General features: G+C 32.8%; 1 protein-coding gene across 1 annotated transcript in view; it reads right to left on the reverse strand.

Annotated features, from left to right (window-relative positions):
• Positions 1 to 1,035: 1,035 nt before the first annotated feature.
• mAChR-B (muscarinic acetylcholine receptor) overlaps positions 1,036 to 22,457 on the reverse strand; it is a 207,924-nt gene continuing 186,502 nt past the window's right edge. Inside the window, exon 3 of the mRNA XM_035357843.2 lies at positions 1,036 to 12,102. Within this exon, the coding sequence (XP_035213734.1) occupies positions 10,578 to 12,102 (1,525 nt within the window). The 3' untranslated portion in view covers positions 1,036 to 10,577. The remainder of the gene's footprint in view (positions 12,103 to 22,457) is intronic.

A 22,457-nucleotide genomic window follows, 5' to 3' on the forward strand; every position in this document is an offset into this window, starting at 1 on the left:
CACCAGGAAAAGAAAATCGTTCTTTATACTGAATTGTGTGAATTTTTGATACGAAATTCCTGAATCTGCTCACGAAAAAAAATTTAAAATGTAAACAAGATAAAAAATTAAAAAACAACATTTCGATAAAGCATTAGTTCTGTTTTGAATATTAAATTCTAGAATTTCATCATGGAAATGTTATTGAGAACTAAAATTATAGCCAGAAGAAAGGAAGACAGGCTTTGGCAAATCAACAAACAGAAAAAATTTGACAGTCCGAAGAATTCCTAGTTAAAGCAGCAGACTTAAGTAAGTTCTAAGTAAAACAAAAGCATATAAGTTTGAAAATATCGGAGTATAATGAATCGTGTACTTAAAGTTAAAAATCTGTGAAAAAGCAAAATATATGAATATTTCATTTCTCTTATAAAGACAGAAATAGAAAATCTTGAAACTATCCCGCATTTTTTTAATATATCATCAGCCATTATTTAAGCTCACTGTCTGTCTGGTGAATTCCGAAAGAAAAGAATAAAATGTATGATCTCTCAGTATTTGGGCTGTCACGTAACTAATTAAATGTGTTTCCATTTAACTAACGGGCATATTGGTTTCAAATATTAAATCATTCACAACGAATACTCTTGTACATCATGAAGGAGTTTTAAGCTATCCATTGTTAAAAAATTATATGCATAAAATTCGCCTAGACATAGGTTCTCATAGTAACGATGAAAAATAAAAACGATGGGATTGTATGCAATGCATAATGAAATAAAACATTTCTATGAATGCAATAATTCGAAACTGGTTTGTTGTTGCACCTACATCAACTGAATGTAAAAGAATCAAAATATTTATAAAACATCTATAAATATTACAAAATTTGCTCAAAATATCTATACGTACAGCTACTCCTAAAGAAGCATGAACATGAATATTTTATGTGTAACTGCACAATTCTGAGCTTCTGATATTGTGTATGATATGTGTATGACATGAAATACGAAATAATTGATATTTTTTGCTTGTACTCAAATAATTCAAGAGTCATGAAGTTTCAAATAAGATTTTAGTTCGATCTAATCACACTAATAATGCCAGTAAGCACAATCTCAAAATTACAATTTTCACAGTTTTATATAACATCACATGAAATGTGTATGCAAGCATCTACCATGCGACATGAAATTCTACAATAAGAACAGACGTTTTCCATTGAAACTGATCATTATCTTCAAAGTACATCTTGAAGCACATAGCTTAAAAACACTGGTAGAAATTTATTGGAATGTAATTCTTATTATATCAAACAACAGTACATGCAATATTTATTATACCCCTTTTACAAGATGGCAGACATTTGTAATGTATTGGCTGTAAGCTTTGAATCTAAACATAGCGATAAGCTTACGCACACTCTACAAGTGCTCAAAATAAAAATAAATATTTCTCTTTCTTTTTCTTTTTCTAAACTATATAAATGAAATGAAATTTTAAATCAGAGGTCACATTTGCAACAAAAATATGTTGATGAGAAACAAGTTATGTCAATTGATACAAATGATTTCATGCAATATGGTTACACTGTTGCAGGTTTTCAGATTGCTTTCTGTTATTTCCTGCTCGTGTCTAGACACATGTATTCATTTATTGATATCAATAAATTATATGCATATACATTTTACATAAATTATATACAATTACATTTTATTCCAAAGCAATTATGTAATTTTCACAATCAACAGCATGTAATTCTCAGCATCATCTGGCATACAGAATAACAGAAAATTATTACATTTATTAACCTTTTCAGCGGTAAATGTAAACTATACATAAAGGTGTAACAAACAAGTAAAGGAACACAATCGTTCCGATTTGTATTTATCAAAACGTTTCTTTTTATTAGGAAATTTGAAGTTTTATGAAATTTATTAATTCCTCAAACTGATTTCGTTTTTATCTAACATTTTAAGTGAAAGAAAAATCATCAATTTTCTAATAGGCTTACGAAGGTTTTATGCTGAACAATTTCAGATGCTTGCTGGTGCTGGAATGGACTTATTTAACAATTCAAAACATTTTTTAAGATTATAAATTAGTTTAAATCTGAAAGTTTTTTAGATGACCCATTTATTATTTTTGAAAGTAAATTGATATTTTGATGTATGCTGGAAGGCTGAAGGATTTGGCACCTTATGAGGAAGGAAATGTTTAAAAAAGATTTACCGTTCCACTGGCCCTGATTTCGATTCCATATGGAACTCTCGTGCTTTACTATCTAAAGAAATTTATTAGTTACCTGAAAGCAACAGGCCTTAATCTCACTGTAAGATGTTAGAAGAAAAAGTGCTAGCTCAGGAACAAAACAAACTTTTTAAAAATAAGATTAAACTTGTCTGAAATTTTATTTAAGATCCTTTTGTTCATCTTCATTAGAATTATAAGCCATGGGTTAAAAAGAAAGAAAACTCACTGAAATATCTGGCATTCTGGACAGAAGAAGAATGAACAGCTTACACGGTCCTAATTTTGTTTCAACTGTAAGACCTTGTGTCATAGTCCAGAACATACTATTTCTGTTTCTTCTCAACTACGTCATTTGTCTAAAGGATATTTGGTGTGCAGAAGGAAGAAGACTTTTTAACAACTTCTGCTTAGCATTGTCATATAAATCAAGAGGAATTACATAGGTTGAATAGAATAAAATATGAGAAATACTGAAGATGTATTTGTGGGAGATCTAAAAAGGATAGCTCTACGCCCGGAATAGAACTTGAATACGTTAAACATCGTTTGCGTTTTAAGTATGTGTGTTAGAAGGGACATCGAGAAATATTAGAAACTCATGTCGTAAAAAGGAGACATTTCCAGATACTTCAAATTTCTATTATATATAGAACAAATTTCCTCAGGGTAGAAAGTAATACCGTATTTATTCCATAAAGACACATTTTTTTCTCTTCATATAAAAATCGCTAAAAATTCATAAAAAATAATTTATATAAAAATGCTTTTAGATTCGCAAATTTTACCAAATTTCTAGTTAATCAGAAGTAATTAATTTTCCAGAACTGCTAAGCTGAACAGATATACTTTTGCTGCTAATAAATCGAAGTCGATTACTGAAAGGCTTCTACTTAGATGTGTATTTTAGCTTTTTATTTCCTTTCTTTTATCAGAATTAAAAGCTTCTTTATTACTGCTGTTCTTGAAATCAAGGGTTATGTTCGAGAATCAGAGACATGTTACGTGATTTTAACTAAATACGGATTGATATCACATACATTTTATTATAAAATACATAAAATTGACTCTTGGTAACAGAAAGGTAAAGTGGAATTTAAGTTTATTTATTATATCTTAAATTTCTTTTAAACGGAATTGGTTCAAAATGAAGAAATCTTTGGAAATATTTTAATGAGCTAGCAGTTATGAAGTACATATTTTTTAATTTGAGAAAATCTTTTGTTATTGTATGTTTTCTTTACACCATCAAACACACATGTTTGTCTAAGCGTTTCCTATTTTTGCAAACTAATTAGACATTTTTCGTTTTCTACTTCTGGCATATTACTGATACATTATTTCATCTTGTGAATTGTCATTTCTCTATTCTATATGTTATAACTATAGTCTATAACTGATAAAAAGTGTCAAGCCTTCTGTACTATTTTTTTCATCATAATATCTCTCGTTTAGGAATCCAAAACATTTAACATCATAAGGAAAGATAATACGGTCAGATTAACATTGTAAACATTACCAGTATCATGAGTTGCACATTTATGAACTGGGAGGTCCTTCCTCTTGAATATTTGAGGTTCTCTAATTTTAAAACACAGATGTTTATGTTCCATGGAATGGAGACCCCGCTTGATTGCTACTTGCGAGTCCCGTAAATCCACTTTTGGGTAATACTGAACGAGCTCACGGTAATATTAGATGCATGAAATTTTGAGAGAAATGGCTTTAAATTTATCACGAATTCAGCAACAATTGCTTCAGAAACAGAGGCTTATTCACCACAAAACTGATAATAAACGATGTAATTGCCATCTTTTAGTCTGATAATTTATCCTATTCTTGAAGTCAGAATGTCCATCCGAAGAAGATCTCGCATTCTATTCGAGAGGAATTCTACTGATGATCAAAATTCAAACCCTAGTTTTTCTTTCAGCCACGAAAGCAGACCTTTTCAGCATCTTAATATATCTAGATAAGAAATCTTTTCCAGTTCTACTTCATGAAGCAAGGATTTTCTACCGCGTACCTAAAATTAAACTCTTGTTCTCGTGAATTCTTAGACATTAGAAAAAACTATTTAATTCATCGTTTGAAATAGATATTTAAATTTGTCAGGTGATAAAATATAGAAAACTCATACAAATATATTTTGGCTGACAGTTTTTCTATATACGAAACTTTATTCGCCCTTCCGCTCTTATAAACATAAAATGTTCAAACATTTTACATTAATTCAATTGGAGTTTTATTTTCATCAAAATAAACTAAAATTTCTTACATCCAGAAGGGAAGTCGAATGTATCTGCATAATATCTCCATGATTAATAAATCTCCTATCATAAAATAAAGATGTTTTGCTTCACACGAAATTACTCACTGTCGAAAATCCTCCTTTTGTCATTTCTCAAAAAATTGAAAAGAATCATACAGTTTTAAAGTATATAATATAATTTTCAAATAATAATTCTGATTTTATTTTTTATTTAATATGTTTTGAATTTTCGTCTAAAATATCTGATTGATTTATTTTAACATTTCTGATTCAAAGATTCACATGTTTTTTTTTTCTTTCTTACTTACTACTGCTGGAATTAAACGTGCTTGAACTATAAATTAGATAACTTATAAGGTACTTCTCCCGCTTTCCTAGCGTGCCTTCCTGGTGTAGTGGTTCTGCACGCTGGGCCGGTATTCCAGAAGATCGAGGTTCGATTCCCGGCGAAGGCGTTGCTAATTTTTCATCTCTCCGGCCTCCAAAAAATATCTAATGTCTTTACAGTGGCGCCCGAATTAAAAGGGTTGTGGATGATGACTCTCCACACCCAGGATTTGGCGATTGGGTCACCTAAAAACCCCATTCCTCCTTTAAAAGGGGAAGTATGTAAGGTATTTCTCCCACCTTCCTAGCGTGCCTTCGTGGTGCAATAGTCAGCACACTGAGCTAGTATATCAGAGGTCCGCGGTTCGATTCCCGGCGAAGGCGTTGCTAATTTTTCATCTATCTGGCTTTTCTAATTAACCTAATGTCTCTACAATCTGAATTCTGCTTTCCGGAAGCAGTTACATGAGAGCTTGATGTGTAAGAGACATGAGATCTTGATCTGTAAGTGACGCTTATCAATGCATTATTGAATAAGTGAAACAAAGAATGGTTTAAATAAAGCTTCAAACTTCAAACTGCAAAATATGTTTTCGGAAAGTATGTTACTAACTTCATTGATCCCTATTTGTTTATATTTTATTTTGATTTACATTATCCATGTGTAAGAAATTTGCATTATGAAACCCTTTATGCAGTATTACATTTACCTTTGCTATATGATAAACATGCAATACAGTCAACGAGCTAGTAGTAAAAATTACTAATAATCATAAACGGCACAAAAATAGCTCTTAAGTATACTTGAAACAGACGTGACTACGTAATGTAAAAGCTCTAAAAATATTAGAGTTTTCAGAATAGAATAGTTACAATGAAATTTTCACTTTGGCATCTGAGTTGTAAAATACAAACTCATGTCGAAAACCAAGGTTACTATATAGTCCCGCTGTCTAGTACTCAAGTATTATGTTGATTTACTTGAAGGATAAATTGACGCAGACGCTACGTAGTAGCTAACATAGAAAAGACGCACGAGACACTACATCCAGCCATACACAAACATTTAGGTCCCACATTTAGGTTAAGAAAGAAAATGTATAAGTAGGAACATTAGATGAGGGATGATGGGCCAAATTTTTAAGAAGTAGCCCTTCTATACAAACCTACATATAGAAATTTCTAAACGCGTTTGCCTTTATATTATGAAAAGAGTGAACGTACGGATAATGCCTAGTTTGTTGTCTGTTAATATGATCAAATAGGTATATTTTAAAGAAGTTATTGAAAAATTAAAGTGTTTAGCAAAGACTGCTTAAAACATCTTTCTAGATGTTAAACAAATAAAATTTTTGGAAGGACGACATAACCACAAAAAGGCAAATCTTATTTCACTTATACCTTTAGATTATTACATATTTACTCATTAAATAAACGTACATACGTTAAACTAGATGATAATTTGATATATGTGATATAAGTAATCGCTTGTAAGTATGTATGTTACTTGACACAGATAACAGAATGCTTAATTATTCAGTGTTTTATATTATTATAAGTGAAAAAATATTTTACATTATTATAAGTGAAAAAATATTTCACATTATTATAAGTGAAAAATATGTTGTAACTATGTATTATCGTATCTTAAATGCTTAAGTATTTTAAACGAATTGCATTGATTAAAGGATTCTTACGTAGTTAACTTAAAAATATTGTATTGTGCAGGATTATTTTTTATTGTTTAATAAAAAACTGACTGAATATTTAGGAATAAAAGGAGGAGTAGAAGAAGAAAGAAACAAATAATATTTTAAGTCTAAAATACAGAATTTTTGCTAAATTAAGCAAATAAGTAGATAGGTAATTTATACTCAGAAATTGTTGGAGGGTTGACTTGCCTTGCTAATGAAGAGGCGATAAAATGACCGTGTTAAATGGCATAGATTACGCAGCCGTGTCAAGTAACATAAACTGCATAGCGTAAAGTTTGCTAAACGTTTTATTTTAGCCGAACATTATGTTTAAAATATACCAGTTTTAAAATTTTGCACATTTCGAAAAAAAATCTATATATCTGACAAGAACTGTATATTAAGCAAGTATTAAACATGTTATATCTTATTTATTTTAATTGTAATACATTTATGATTCAAAGGCTTGTAGTACTAAAAATATTTACAGAAATTATTCAGGGTAAATCTAAAAAATATGTTTTTTTTACGTCACAGAGCACATATCATAAAAGTAATAATTTATAGATTATGATCGTTACACTGAAGTACCTACTATTGAAAAGTGGTGAAAAAAGCTACTACATCAAACGCTGAAATATAAATCCATGCAAAGCAAAGCGAATAGGCAAATGTTGAAACTTAATTTTGTTAATAAAAGGCTATTTATAAATTACTAGCTGCACATTGGAATTAAAATTTAAAATTTATCATGCAACATATTACATTCCATTGATATATACTCATATATCAAATTAAATACAAGCATACGAAAGGAGGGATAAGATTTCTTCTTTATGTAGTTTTCAACATCTGCGCAGTAAATGATTGACACACAAATATTTATTTGTTAGAGATAAATTTATAGGTAAGCATTTATTTATGCCCAAACAACTATCATATTTTTGACATGCTCTATAAAATAAGCAAAATTTATTCATGATAAATTAAATTGTCATTATAAATTCATTTCTTTTCAGCAGTAATATCACGATAAATTTAATAAATTCCCACAGTTAAAGGTAAAATATTATCCCTCCGAAAATGTGGATATCGCACTGATTATGTGGACAATATTGTAAAAACATTGTTTTTCATGCAACTTGGTGCATTTCAATACACTCAGTCTATATCACAATATGTAATAGATGAATCTAAATTTCTACAGAACTTCACTTTTATAAAAACGTTACGCAAACTACGTTGATTCAAGACCTAACATCTGAAAGTAATGTGCACACATGCATATTTTTACATTCATACTTTAGTAAACATTAATCATATTTTAACAAAATTATGATGTACTAAGTGAAATAAATACATATGTTAAAATAAATGCTAACTGATGAGCTGATCAAAGGATAGCAAGAGCTGTCCAAATGAAGCATCATCCTATTTATCGATATAAATACTTTTTTACTCTTTTGTAAATAGATTTAGTGACACCTAAGGCAAGACAGACATCTAAGGTTATTAAAATCATGAAATATCTAAAAAATTGGGCTTATGTGTATAAATGATATACGAACTGTAGACGGAGAAAATATTTGATACTTTAAAAAATTCTCTCCAACTAAGTTCTTGGCAATATGAAAATTCAGAAAGACGACAATTGATTTTATAAACATTTAAGCATCATGGCATATGAAAAGACAGTAACATTACTGTTTGAGTCTTTACAAGCATCACTGTTATTTAACTTAATATTACAGCTAAACACTAACATCAAGATTACAATTAATGACGCAATTTCTAGCTATTTAGCTTAAAGACTAACTAGCTTTAGAAATTAGATTTTCTAGAACCATTCATAAAAAATCCCATTTTCTTTCAAGTTACTTCATGAAATCACGCTTACCTTAATGATCTCTAGAATGTTTTCATTTGCATTTAGTATACAGTTATACAGTACTACAACATTTGAACTGAGAGAAGTTACTGTATCATCGCTCTCTCGTGTAAGTTTGAATATGCTTGTTTCATATCTAGCTTTCTGGAGTAAAAGCACCTTTGTTTTATAATATTCAAGATACTTCTGCCGTAGTTGTCTTGGCTTATAACTAAATTAGCCTATATTTGTTTCTTTTGAGCTATTATTTCAGTGCGTTTAACAGTTTGTTTTCATAACGCTACCAAATTCAACATGCTCCTCGTAACCATTATTTTAAAGAATACTTCCTCTGTTATGTGAAAAAAACCTCTGTTATGTGAGGTTTTTTTTTTATGTAACTGACATCCTTTATCTCATAATATGACATTTACTTAACAATTAGCTCGTTATTCTAATAAGACCATTCTTTCTTAATATGGCGTTTACGTAACTACTATAACTCGTTATTTTATTAACACCATTCTCTTTTAATATGGCGTTTACGTAACTACTGTATCTCGTTATTCCATAAACACCATTCTGTCTTAAAATGGTACCCTTAACTACTATAGCTCGTTATTTTACTAATACCATTTCTCTTAGTAAGACGTTTACTTAATTACTGCAGCTCGTTATTTCTTTGATATCATTCTCTGCCTTGATTTGGCGCTTAACGTACTTACTCTATCTCGTTTTTCCATAAACACTATTTCTATTAAAATGATGACATTCATACAGATTAGCATTATTCCTTTGATTATGGTTGCTATAACATTAAGAAATCTTTAAAAGAAAAAGTAAAGAGAAATAATATATAAAATTTCCAATTATAGTTTTTTTTATTACTAAGGAATTGGGATTACTATTGAACTTCACATATATGTACACATGCATTTAAAAAAATACCTTGCATTTTCATTATCAGATACTTTTAAAAAATATGAAGCTTTTTTTATATATTTCTAATTATGAAATTATTGGAGACATTCCAAAATTCTCTAACTCTAGTCGACAATGATAACAACTGTAGACTAATTATTATTAAAAATAAATTTTGATTTCATAATTACGGAATGGGATTTGAAGAATATTATAACTAAGTAAAGCATAAACTCTGAGGTGCTTTGCTACTTTTCTCTTAACATAATGCTTGAAACAGTAGTTTATATATATATATATACCTACAGAGAAATGGATTTCTTTGTAAAGTGTATTTAAAATGTTCCACAAATCATCATATATATCTGTTTGTTTATACCATTAGTATGAAAATTAAAACTGTTTTAGCAAAGAATAGTGTATTAGAAAAATGGACCTTTTTGTTAAGATACTTTAAATTAGTGGCTGTTAAAACTGCGATAATTATTAAATGTACTTATTTTAAAGAACACAATAATGAGGAAATCAAAAGCTTTATCCATAGAACAAAATAATAATTTATTTCGGATTTCTTATCTCCTCCAATTATGTCTTATAAAATAGTAAGACATAACACTTTTTTCTCGCTCTTAAGTTAATGCAAACTGTAGGCCGTAAAAGTGTTCCATCAAATATTAATTTTTAAGCATTAGTTCATATATAGTTCTTTAACAAGTTACAGAGTAAAGGCGAAAGATCCATTTTTCTGATTACAAAGATGCTCAATAATTAATATAAATGCATAAACAGTTCCAGTCTACAGCAGGCACTATTACCGTACTGTGATTGGTTGAGGCATAATAACGTTGCAATGCTAACAGTTCTTTGCTCAGGGAATAATACCAGGTATCACAAAGCTCTTCATAAAGTTCAAACATACTTCACAGTACTTAAAGTCATTTCTCACTAAACTGTTCCTAACTAAAAGATTGTGAGTACCTGGATATACCTATATTTCTCAAATTGTAGTGAAATTCCGAAAATGACATGTTTCGTTATTCCACAAGGAATACATTTATATAAACTGAAAACCAACAATAATGCAGTTCTTCATTTAGTATCAGTTGCTTTAAGCAGAAATCTGCAGAAGTGTCATTGCAGAAACATATACATATTTGAATAATAAAGAGCCTCTGTTTATTTTTAATATTTTATCATATAGAAGAGCAATTTAAGGAAGAGTTAATTAAATTTGAAAATTTATTCTTTCTTCATTACGCATTGAATACTATGTTTTATGAAAATCTCCTTTCAACATTCGAGTAAATGTTTTCTTAAACTGTTGATTGGCCATAGCATAGCAAAATGGGTTGATTGGACTATTGGCATAGCAAAGAAAATAAGTAAAATAGAAGAGATGATGATTCACGCAACCTGTAGCATCTCTGCAGAATCCTGCGACTAATGCGCAAATGTGATACGGTGTCCAGCACACAACAAATGCACCCAAAATGAACGAGATTGTCCTTAGAGCCTTGCGAGCTCTATTTTCAGACTTCGATTTGTGACGTCTATCATTCTTGCGACTTCTTTTCTTCTTTCTACCGGGAACTTTGATTTTTTTGCTCAGGGCATTGACAAGCGTTCGCCTTGTTTTTTCCGCTTTAGCTTCAGATGCATTGGACAAACAGGTGACTTCTTGTTCAGAGACAGACAGAGTTTCACCAACTTTAGCAACTCTTGTGATAGTTTCAGCGCTCTTAGATTCAACAATAACCTCTTTAGCAGAAGTTGTGCTCTGTGCTGTCAATGAAAGACCGGAGAGAGGACAATGTGATGGAGGTGGTTGTTTTCCTACTTCCTCTGTGAATATTTCTTTGCTTGGCGCCTTACGTACCTTATAAGATACAGTTGGAATGCTTTGCTTCGATAATGGCTGAGGATTATCTTCTTTCTCAACTACTATGTTTGTAGGAGTTGAATTTTCTTGATCAATAAATTCAACGTTTGAAATGACGAGAACTGAAGGCTTTTCTGGTATAGCAGTTGTCGGAGTTCTGTCTGTTTTTGGAGAAGATTTATCAGCTTCTGATATGGCTACTATTCCTCCATCACTCACATGATTTTGTTCTGACTCAGGAGAATAATGAAGAAGAGCTTTGGTTCCAGCTGTGGAAGTTGAATTCTCAATTATATTGTGTGGTGGGATGACAAGTTGGATGAATGGCTTCTCTTTCGGACAAGGACTTGAAGGAGGTTCTAGACGTGGTATAGGAATTTGAATTCCTGAAGATGGTGAACGTTTTCTCATTCCGCTTAAGTGATTCTTTCCCTTTTTACGTTTCTTTGAATCTGAAGGTTTTGGTTTAATTTCGTCTTCTTGCTGCAAAATCTCCTCATCATCGGAATCGAATCCTGGGCTACTGGACCGATCTTGCTCGTCAGAATTATTCTCAGGCTTGTTTAAATCAGCTGAACTCTCATTAGTAGCATTGGCGCCTGTTTTGGAAGAACCTGTTGCAACACTAGGGTCGCTGGATGTGGCAGTAGGAAATGGCTGACCGCTGGTTGAAGTGGCCGCTGCTATAGAACCTATGACAGCACCTGCTACACCTCCCATCGCAGAACCGAATGCAAGACCCACTGATAATGCTTTGACATCGTTTTTTGTTTTATCTTGACTTAGAAGGGTACTTTGAGTTTTTGATACAGCCAAGGACGTCTTATTGTCTGCTTGACTCCTCCCCATTGCTACTAACGCTTGAACCTTTCTTTGTTTTTCCATGGACCTCTTCTGCATTTGGCTTGCTGTCCTGGGGAAAAATAGAAAATCACAATTTTAGATATATGGATGAAGCGCAATATTATGAGACTAATTAATATAATTTCTTATTTATATCTATATATCTCTGTATATATATATATATATATGCAGACCATACTACGAATAATTAGAACATCAGAGATCAAAGTTCTTGCAATTCAAGAAAGTATATAATAGCATCTACAGTCATTATCCAATAAAATATGTCTTTGATAAAAAAAATCAGAAAAAGGAATTTCAAAAGTGTAAACCTATATAACTGCATTCAATATATGCATATAAGTTCATAAACAGTTTTATGAACTTATATGCATATACAACATATAAGTTTAAAGTTTAATGAACTGCTTATAGCCCCATTATTTCATTAAAAATATTAAATCATTCTAAATCACTTTTAAATTTTTACGAAGTGACTGCAGTTTTAATTAGACGAACTTCATTTCCTAGCAAAAGAGGAACACTTGCCACTTTATTTGAGGGAAATGTTAGTTGCGAGCTACACGCACAAGCGATCCAGTTAAAAAGTGCGTAGTATAATAATCATCTTGAATAATTAAATCGCTTCTGTAATAAAAAAGAGCAATTATCTTCAAGTAGCTTTAATTTATGACGAATAAAATCAATCACTGAAAATGCTTTAAACAGTTTATCATTCTTAAAAATTGTGAACGGTAAGCTCTCTTTTTTAAGTATTAGAAAATGCATTTTAAAATTTTTAATGTGTATATGTACGAGAAAAGAGAATTACAAACTACTTAAGTTTAACGAAATATTTCAAAAAGGTTTGCACTCTTAATATTTTTACATATTTTTCTATAAAATTAAAAAAGTGTGTGATTTAATAGTTATGGTCTATAAAATTACTGAAAAAATTTGTTTTAAATTCTGAAACTGATTTCTTTGCTTAAATTATTTGCTTACTGCGCAAGAGTTCGGTTTTTAGTTGCAAAGTAAATTCTGCTTACCACAATTTTAACATATTATATACAGGCAAAATAACACGTTATGAATCCTATAACTATCTCCGCAACTCAATTTAGTCCACCAAAACGCAGAGAAAATATTTTTAGTAATAATTTTTATGTACTGTATTTACCTCTTTAGAATAATATAAAAGTTCTATGGCATTATGGAATTTTTAAGTCTTTACTGCAGCCAGGATAAGATCGCATTATTTTATCCTAAAAACGCCTTTTGTAAACAAAGTTTTCATTTGTTTGTTTATTTATTTATTCTTTTCCAGGAAAACGTCTAATTCCTTTCCTATTACTGCCAGCCCAAAACATGTTCCGCGTTCTTTCTCGAAAATCTTTACAGGAGCATTTGTTTTCTTGTGTAACTACGCATTGCTTTATTTGTATGATACTGTAACTTTGTGGCGAATTGTACTCAATCCTTAAGCTAATAATTTACATTAATTTCCCTCAATCGTACTAATTTATCTTCAGGAGTAAAACTAATTCTTTGCTCTAATACAACTGCAATAGCGACTCAAGCGAAGCTATTACTAAGATGGAATATGGTTTCTAATTAATTAAGATTTTATAGCAAAAGCAGAATACTAAGAAAGATGCTTTCATGATATAAGGTTATCCTATTCAAATTTTAATTTTTACGAAAACTTATACATCTACGCAGAACGTTCAAGAAATTTCTGCACTTGTGGCATAGATGTCTAAAGGTAATATAATGTATGTGACCATATAGACATCGATCTGTCAAAAAAAGTAAATCTTTAAAATGAATGCAAGGAAAGCTGTTCATACTTCATGAATTTAAATTAGTATTCTCTGCTAAGCTTGCTCAAGAATATCTATACCGTTCAAGGGCTATGTAAATGGGCTCCTATAACATGGTTCCATCACTTATCGGTAAGGAGTTCTAATCATTTGGACAAACCCATTCAGGACCTTGATTTACGAAAATGAAATCCTGCCTGCATGATAGATGACAATTAGCCGTAGATAATAATTTTGTATAAATTTGATTGAATACAGAAATATTTTTGAGTACCGATTGGAGAGTCTAACATTTGAAAACTGGAAATGCAGCGAATTACTCCCTAGTGATAACATAGTCATTAGTAGTGTATTTTTCATATTTTGAGAGATGGAGTACATAAAAATTATTGATATAAACTAGATTAATCTGAAAATTTAAGTCTAATCCCTGTTACTTGTAACATTACCTTTAACGTGTCTATAGAAATTACTGCTGGTATCATCCAACTACAAATAGAACTTTCAAACAATATCCTACTAGAAGGTAATTATCGGAGGACTTTGTGCCCCTTTCAACCATCATCCACTTGAGGACATTTAGATCCACAAAATTAGATAGCTCCTGCCCAGGATATATACATAATGAAAAACAACCTATACTCACTCAGCATTTTCAGGTAATACAAACACAATTTCATTAAACTAGGCAGTTTTAATGAAATTGACAACATTGTTAAATAAAGTTTTAAAAAAATCACTAAAATGAGGGAAAGACTCAAGGAATATGTTTTTAACATAAAATTTGCTTTTTTTGCTGTTTGTTGCTGAAAGTACCGTTTCATCACACGAAAGATATAAAATAAATTTCGATAATTCTGATACTTATTGTACAGTACCTCTGCCCTCCCAAAACTTCAAATCCGTTGAATAGAAATTAAAGCCACATTATAATCAAATACGAATTTTCAGAAATAATTTACATAAATTAATTACAGTACACATGTATCATAAATCGGAAATGTGCTTCAAACAGAAAAGTGTTTTACGGAACACCATTACATTCTTATTTAAGCAGTATCTATCACAGTGCAGTTACTGCAATTACTGTTGTTGTCATTAAATACTGAGGTAGATATTGCAGCATTTTGAATTCTATAAGACAGTACTGATGCAAAGACAAACGGACAGATGATTCATCTTTTAAGAAGATAATTTGAATAACATTACTGTATGAATCAACTACAGTACATTTTAGATGTCTTTCCTCCCCCTTAAAGCACAGCTAACTTCTCTAGCTTGTAAGAGTACGTACTATAGTACACACAATATTAAAATATAGTATGCTAGACTATTGTTTATGTTATATTTAAAGCTGTTCGTCTTAAAAACTTGTATATATTATGAACAAGTTATTTAATAGTATAAAGGTTTTTGGTAGTCAGGATTGTACGCATATTTGTAAGTGCTCTGGATGTTGGTGCCCCTAACTCGCTTATACAAGTAGTTAAAGAATAAACTGGGTAGGCCTTTGGCTTGAAAATTCGCAAGCACGTTTAAGGTATCCACTGAGAATGAATTAACAAGCATTCTGAAATACAGCTGGTGTTTTCTTAAATTTTGAAATTTATTCTCAAATTATTATGGAAAAATGATAATCAGTGCTGGTAAATTAGTTCTTTTGATATAATGGCAATCAATCAAATGAGGTACAGAATTTTATAAAAAGCATGTAAGTACTGAGTGATAAAAGATTTCACTAAATGTAAAATTGTACCTTTTATATGGTACCATCATATGAAAACCTCCAATTTGTGTAGTTAAATACAAAAATCTTCCATGTTTTTAGGTACAAAATTTGGGATTCAAGAATGAATTTATTAACTTAGATCACTAAATTCATTGACTTAGATATATCTTGCTACGCAGTTTCGATTAGTTCTTGGACCAGATTTAAAGGGAGACTATAAAACAAAACTCGCTGATTTTGGTGATGAATGCTTTGTATTGTGTAAAACAACACTCGCATTGAGCTGACACCATAAAAACAAATAATTGGTAACACATCTGCAAATATTGTTTGTATAGGTGTTAAACGTTTTGTATTCTACGTTTTAAAACATAATAAAGTTTTTACTAATAAGGATATTGCACACGCATGATACGAAAAATTGCATCTTATCTCTATAGGCCTTATCCGTTCCTGGTATTGAAAATATTCTCATAAAATTCTCCACTTTGAATCTCTAGCCTATTTGGAAGAGCGTGTCTAAACTCAGTATATAATGAGATACAGGTTGTCCCAACTGTTTAACATTCTGTATGTGTAACTGCTCATCTATGTAAAATGTAAAGGGTAAAGGGAATCAAAAGCAATAAATATATCCAACTGCGATTCTGTTTCCTATAATCTGAAAATCTATTCTGAGGTCTTCTGCTAAAATGAAAATAGATGTCACGTGCTTTTACGTGTTTACATTGCATTTTAGCAGCTTACAATTCGTCCAGACGAATTTCAAAGGAAATTAGGTAGTTGCTCTTAACAAGCAATTGTCGCGATTTCTGTATAATTTAGAAAGTTGTCAGATGTTGTCAGATTCAAATTACCATTTATCAGATGCGTTTGACTACAAAAAAAGCGTTCAAAGACCATGCAAGGTAGTCATATTCACTAAAAATCATTTAAAAAATTCTCATTTTCAAACTCAACATCATATGTGCTCACTCTTTTGTTCATATTCTGATTACATTATGATGCAGGTAGTAACAGAGGGTTCGCGGCCTGGACACAGCTGTTTCAGACAATCTAAAAATTCTGAAGGATTGGCAACCAGAACAAAAAAACAAATTCCTATTTTCGGCTGAGGGTAAGAAAGTAAAACCTTTTTGTCCTATGGAAATTTTCCACAACTGAAAATATAAAGCGAATAAAAACGAAATTCCTAAATATTTTTTAAGGTTTTATGGTACTGTACTCATAAAAGCAAATATCAGCTAAAGTCCTGTAGAGAAATTTCCGAGACGAAATTGTGCTCTAGGGATTCATGAAAAAGAGCTGCTAAGCTGCTAGGATTCATTAGCTTAACTACACTGGTGTGCAAAAATTAAGGACGAGACGGTTTTTTCAATATAACTTTGTACAAAAGCTTTCCAAATCAACACATTTAATACCGTAAGATCCCCAATACGTAAGGACCTGAGTAATGTAAGCAACACTTACTAAAAGAGAAATCAGAGGGATAAAAGGAAGCTTTATTGAAAAAGTAGCATGGAGCGCAATGCGACTGAAGGCCGAAACATTCCTGTGATGGATGTCCAGCAAGAAACATCCGGTCTTTAATAGGGGATATGATCTCCCCTGACTGCTAGGCAGGTTTCACAGCGTCTGCCCATGCTGACAATGAGGGTGTCAATGAGTTGTTGAGGCATTGCTGCCCATTCGTCTTGCAGAGCCAATCGAAGCTCCGGAATCGTTACTGGTGGTAAGGTACGAGCTGCCAAGCGTCTGCCTAGAAAATCCCATACATGCTCGATGGGATTGAGATCCGGAGATCGTGCCGGCCAATCCATACGTTCAATATCCTCACTCTCTAAGAGCTGTTCGGCAGCTACTGTGCGATGACATGGTGCATTGTCGTCCATGAAAAGGAACTGCGGACCCATAGCGCTTCTAAAAAGACGCACATATGGAAGAAGAATCTCGTTACAATAACAGGTCCCGTTGACTGAACCTGCGTCGAAGATGTGAAGGTCTGTTCGACTACCAAGCATGATGCCTCCCCAAACGAGAACACCGCCACCTCCATACCTGTCCCTTTCAATGATGTTCGAGGGATCAATGATGTTCGAGCGGGAAACGCTCTCTCCAGATGACTATGCGATGAGAATCGCTACTCAGATTGAATCTGCTCTCATTGGTAAAGAGTACTTGTCCCCATTCATTGTCTCTCCAATTCCGGTGTTCCCGGCACCACAGAGAACGCCTTCTCCAATGGGCAGGCGTTAGAGGTACACACCGTACAGAGCGTCGTGCAAACAGACCACCACCGTGCAGTCTTCTGGCCACGGTAAAACGCGATATCGGTCGTCCAGTCGCCTGTGTCGTGTGTCTAGCGATTTCTCCTGCTGTCTGCCGCCTGTTTCATCTGGCCTGTAAGGCAATATACCGGTCATCTGCGGGTGTGGTTCCTCTTGGACGACCACTACTAAACCCCCGGATAGCTGCTCCTGTAGTTTGAAATTGTCTCCAAAGTCGTGAAACGATGCTGTGAGCAATTCCGAACTCTGCAGCCACACTTGTCACACTACGGCCTTCCTCCAACTTCCCAATGATTCCACCTCGGGTAAAAGCATCCAGATGTCGTCTAACAGATTGATTATTCGCCATTTCTCGCTGAGGCAGCAACTCGGTGTGATTTTAACTGCTATACGGCGTGCAATCTCTTTGCCAGAAATACCGATCTTACACCGACAACCTGCTTTATACTACACAGACACTCCCCCATTACGTCTACCTGCATATCTGCGCATGTGCTACCGTACATCACCTTACTTAATCTCTTGATTGGTCTTTCTGTCCGCTCTGCCTCTTCGTTCAGCTGATATGCTAATTTTTCGACTTCGTCCTTAATTTTTGCATACCAGAGTATAACAGCATTTGGCGGTAAAGACAAAAATAATTCTACGAATTTTTCTTAAATAGCAGATTTGAAACCTGATGACTGTTTTGCACTTCTAAGATAAAATTCCCAATTTTTAAACATCATTTTTAGTATTTTTTCTAAGGCTTTAGAATGAATTGAAGCCAAATACCAGAGACTGCATAACTTGAAAACTTGAGAACTCCAGAGAGTGTTTCAGTAATGGCTAAAGAGTAAAATGCACTTATATTCACAGCCAATTACGTCTGACGTCTCTTTTTAATCCGTTTTGTATATTATAATATTTGTATATTGCACTATCTATCTTTATTTGAACATTACTATTTTTGGAAGAATTTTGACATATTTAGAATTTTTCAATACGGTTACAATATAATTGTTACATATATGGTGCCTTTCCTACTCGAATACATAAAGGTAAATATATGACATATAATACATATACTGGCATACATACACTGGCGTGCAAAAATTAAGGACGAAGTCGAAAAATTAGCATATCAGCTGAACGAAGAGGCAGAGCGGACAGAAAGACCAATCAGGAGATTAAGTAAGGTGATGTACGGTAGCACATGCGCAGATATGCAGGTAGAAGTAATGGTGGACTGTCTGAGTAGTATAAAGCATGTTGTCGGTGTAAGATCAGTATTTCTGGCAAAGAGATTGCACGCCGTATAGCAGTTAAAATCACACCGAGTTGCTGCCTCAGCGAGAAATGGCGAATAATCAATCTGTTAGACGACATCTGGATGCTTTTACCCGAGGTGGAATCATTGGGAAGTTGGAGGAAGGCCGCAGTGTGACAATTGTGGCTGCAGAGTTCGGAATTGCTCACAGCATCGTTTCACGACTTTGGAGACAATTTCAAACTACAGGAACAGCTATCCGGGGGTTTAGTAGTGGTCGTCCAAGAGGAACCACACCCGCAGATGACCGGTATATTGCCTTACAGGCCAGATGAAACAGGCGGCAGACAGCAGGAGAAATCGCTAGACACACGACACAGGCGACTGGACGACCGATATCGCGTTTTACCGTGGCCAGAAGACTGCACGGTGGTGGTCTGTTTGCACGACGCTCTGTACGGTGTGTACCTCTAACGCCTGCCCATTGGAGAAGGCGTTCTCTGTGGTGCCGGGAACACCGGAATTGGAGAGACAATGAATGGGGACAAGTACTCTTTACCAATGAGAGCAGATTCAGTCTGAGTAGCGATTCTCATCGCATAGTCATCTGGAGAGAGCGTTTCCCGCTCGAACATCATTGATCCCTCGAACATCATTGAAAGGGACAGGTATGGAGGTGGCGGTGTTCTCGTTTGGGGAGGCATCATGCTTGGTAGTCGAACAGACCTTCACATCTTCGACGCAGGTTCAGTCAACGGGACCTGTTATTGTAACGAGATTCTTCTTCCATATGTGCGTCTTTTTAGAAGCGCTATGGGTCCGCAGTTCCTTTTCATGGACGACAATGCACCATGTCATCGCACAGTAGCTGCCAAACAGCTCTTAGAGAGGGAGGATATTGAACGTATGGATTGGCCGGCACGATCTCCGGATCTAGGCAGACGCTTGGCAGCTCGTACCTTACCAGCAGTAACGATTCCGGAGCTTCGATTGGCGCTGCAAGATGAATGGGCAGCAATGCCTCAACAACTCATTGACACCCTCATTCTCAGCATGGGCAGACGCTGTCAAACCTGCCTAGCAGTCAGGGGAGATCATATCCCCTATTAAAGACCGGATGTTTCTTGCTGGACACCCATCACAGGAATGTTTCGGCCTTCAGTCGCATTGCGCTCCATGCTACTTTTTCAATAAAGCTTCTTTTTATCCCTCTGATTTCTCTTTTAGTAAGTGTTGCTTACATTACTCAGGTCCTTACGTATTGGGGATCTTACGGTATTAAATGTGTTGATTTGGAAAGCTTTTGTACAAAGTTATATTGAAAAAATCGTCTGGTCCTTAATTTTTGCACACCAGTGTATATATAAGTATACCACCCAAACATTCTTACAGACAACTCATTCCTCAAGTTCTCACACTTTACATAAAACTGCTCGTGCTTTAGCTATTTGGCTATTGCTTGTTAAAATATTAGGATATTAGCGAATTTTCGAAAAATATATAATTTTACTTTTAGAGAAATAAATGTGGAGTACTTGTAATTAAAAAAAAATCGAAATTAAAAAAAAAAAAAAAAAACCGCAATCACGGAAAAACTGGGTTATTATTCTAAGATCTTTAAAATATGTGATTGCATCAGGGACATGTTATATCAAGAAATAGGCACGGTTTGAATTAAAAAAAATTCGCTCGGAAGTTGTAAAATTTTTAAAGAGCTGAATCATGAGTTAATAATAAACAATTAATATAGAAAATGATTAATACTTCAAACAGTATTGAAATATATATTGATGCTATTATTGAACTCTTAAATGTTATGAAATCATTAAAAATTATCACTGGTGTCCTCATACTGATGAATCTAATTATGAGGAGATTCCAAAGCCTGTGATAAATGCCAACTAATAACCATTAAATTGTATTCACGTTGCCAGTAAGGAAGGCAATGAAATACCGAATTCTAACTTATTTTAAACAGAAAATATATTAAAGCTACAGTCCAGATCCTTAAGCTGATAATATGACTATAGATTTCAAAAATTTTTTTCTTTTTGTGCTTGAGAAGGAAATCTGAAACCTGTTGAGATTCTTTATGTTCTTCTCAAACACAAAAGTTCAATACAAAAGTCAAATACAAAATTCTGGCGTTTTAAAATCATGAATCCTAGCATTGCTCCTACAAAGACCTAAAAAAAAGATTAAAAAAATCAAACTCGAATACTTCTTTAGGTTACAAATTCCTCAAATAGATAAATTTGAATTATTCAAAAGCTTTGGAATTGGAAAGAAATCTTAGAAGTCAAAGTTTAAGAGATGATAATATAAATAAATAAACGAGAACTCATTTTAAGAAAGAATGGCCTAATTGCATATTTTATTATCAGAAATATCGAAAACGTTATTTTAACTGCATATCTCATAGATTCAAATTCCTTACAAAAATTTAATCATAGATTTAAAACGTAAATGCAGTAAAAATATGCATTTTAATAATTTTGAAAAATTTATGTCTCATTTCCTCTCAAAACTCCCATTTCATAAAAGACAATGTTCTTCATTTTGGAATAATGGAATGTGCATGTATTAACGAAAATTGCTACTAAAACAAAGAACTAGTATTTTTGCTTCGAAAAGTGTATATTCATGCCCAGTTACGCAGAAAATTTAAATCACTTTTAATGCATGACTATATCTTTTTTTTTCTTAATATACATGCATTGTTGAAAAATTTACTACTGAGGCTTTTGAAATTTTTCTCATTACTAGGCTCTTGAGATTTCCGAAGCTGAATGGCATCAGAAATTTCTATATTATCACTTAATGTTTTGGAAGTTTTATGTCTATCTTTTTACATTATATATATTTTAAGGAAAATGTTATAATTAGAATAAAAAATTAAATGCAAAAAATTTGACTCCCATATGACAAAATTAGACCGAGATATTTAATTTCGAAATTGAGGTTTTTGGCATTAAAGTGTCGGTTACTTAATAAATTAGAATAATTCGAATTTGATTTTCCCCACCTAAATGTCATTCATTGATATTCTTTTGTGATTTTTGTAGTGGTTTTAATTTATAAATTTGTTACATTTGATATGCCGAAAGAATTTTCACACAAGTAATTTGTAAGCTTTGATAGCCTCAAAATTCGTTATTTATATTCTCGAGAAATTTATTACTGATATTTTATTTTTAGTACAAATACAAATATTTTTCTGTTCAGTTTATGTACGGCCCCTGAATATAATTCCCTATTTAATACAGATACCTCTGTCAATTTTTGTCGTACGTTGGTTAAACGTTTTGCTCTTCATTTCTTATAACGAGTACAAAA

The sequence above is a fragment of the Stegodyphus dumicola genome, chromosome X2 (assembly GCF_044657685.1).
Source record: "Stegodyphus dumicola isolate Sdum_Otavi_A_Nest chromosome X2, ASM4465768v1".
NCBI lineage: Eukaryota > Metazoa > Arthropoda > Arachnida > Araneae > Eresidae > Stegodyphus > Stegodyphus dumicola.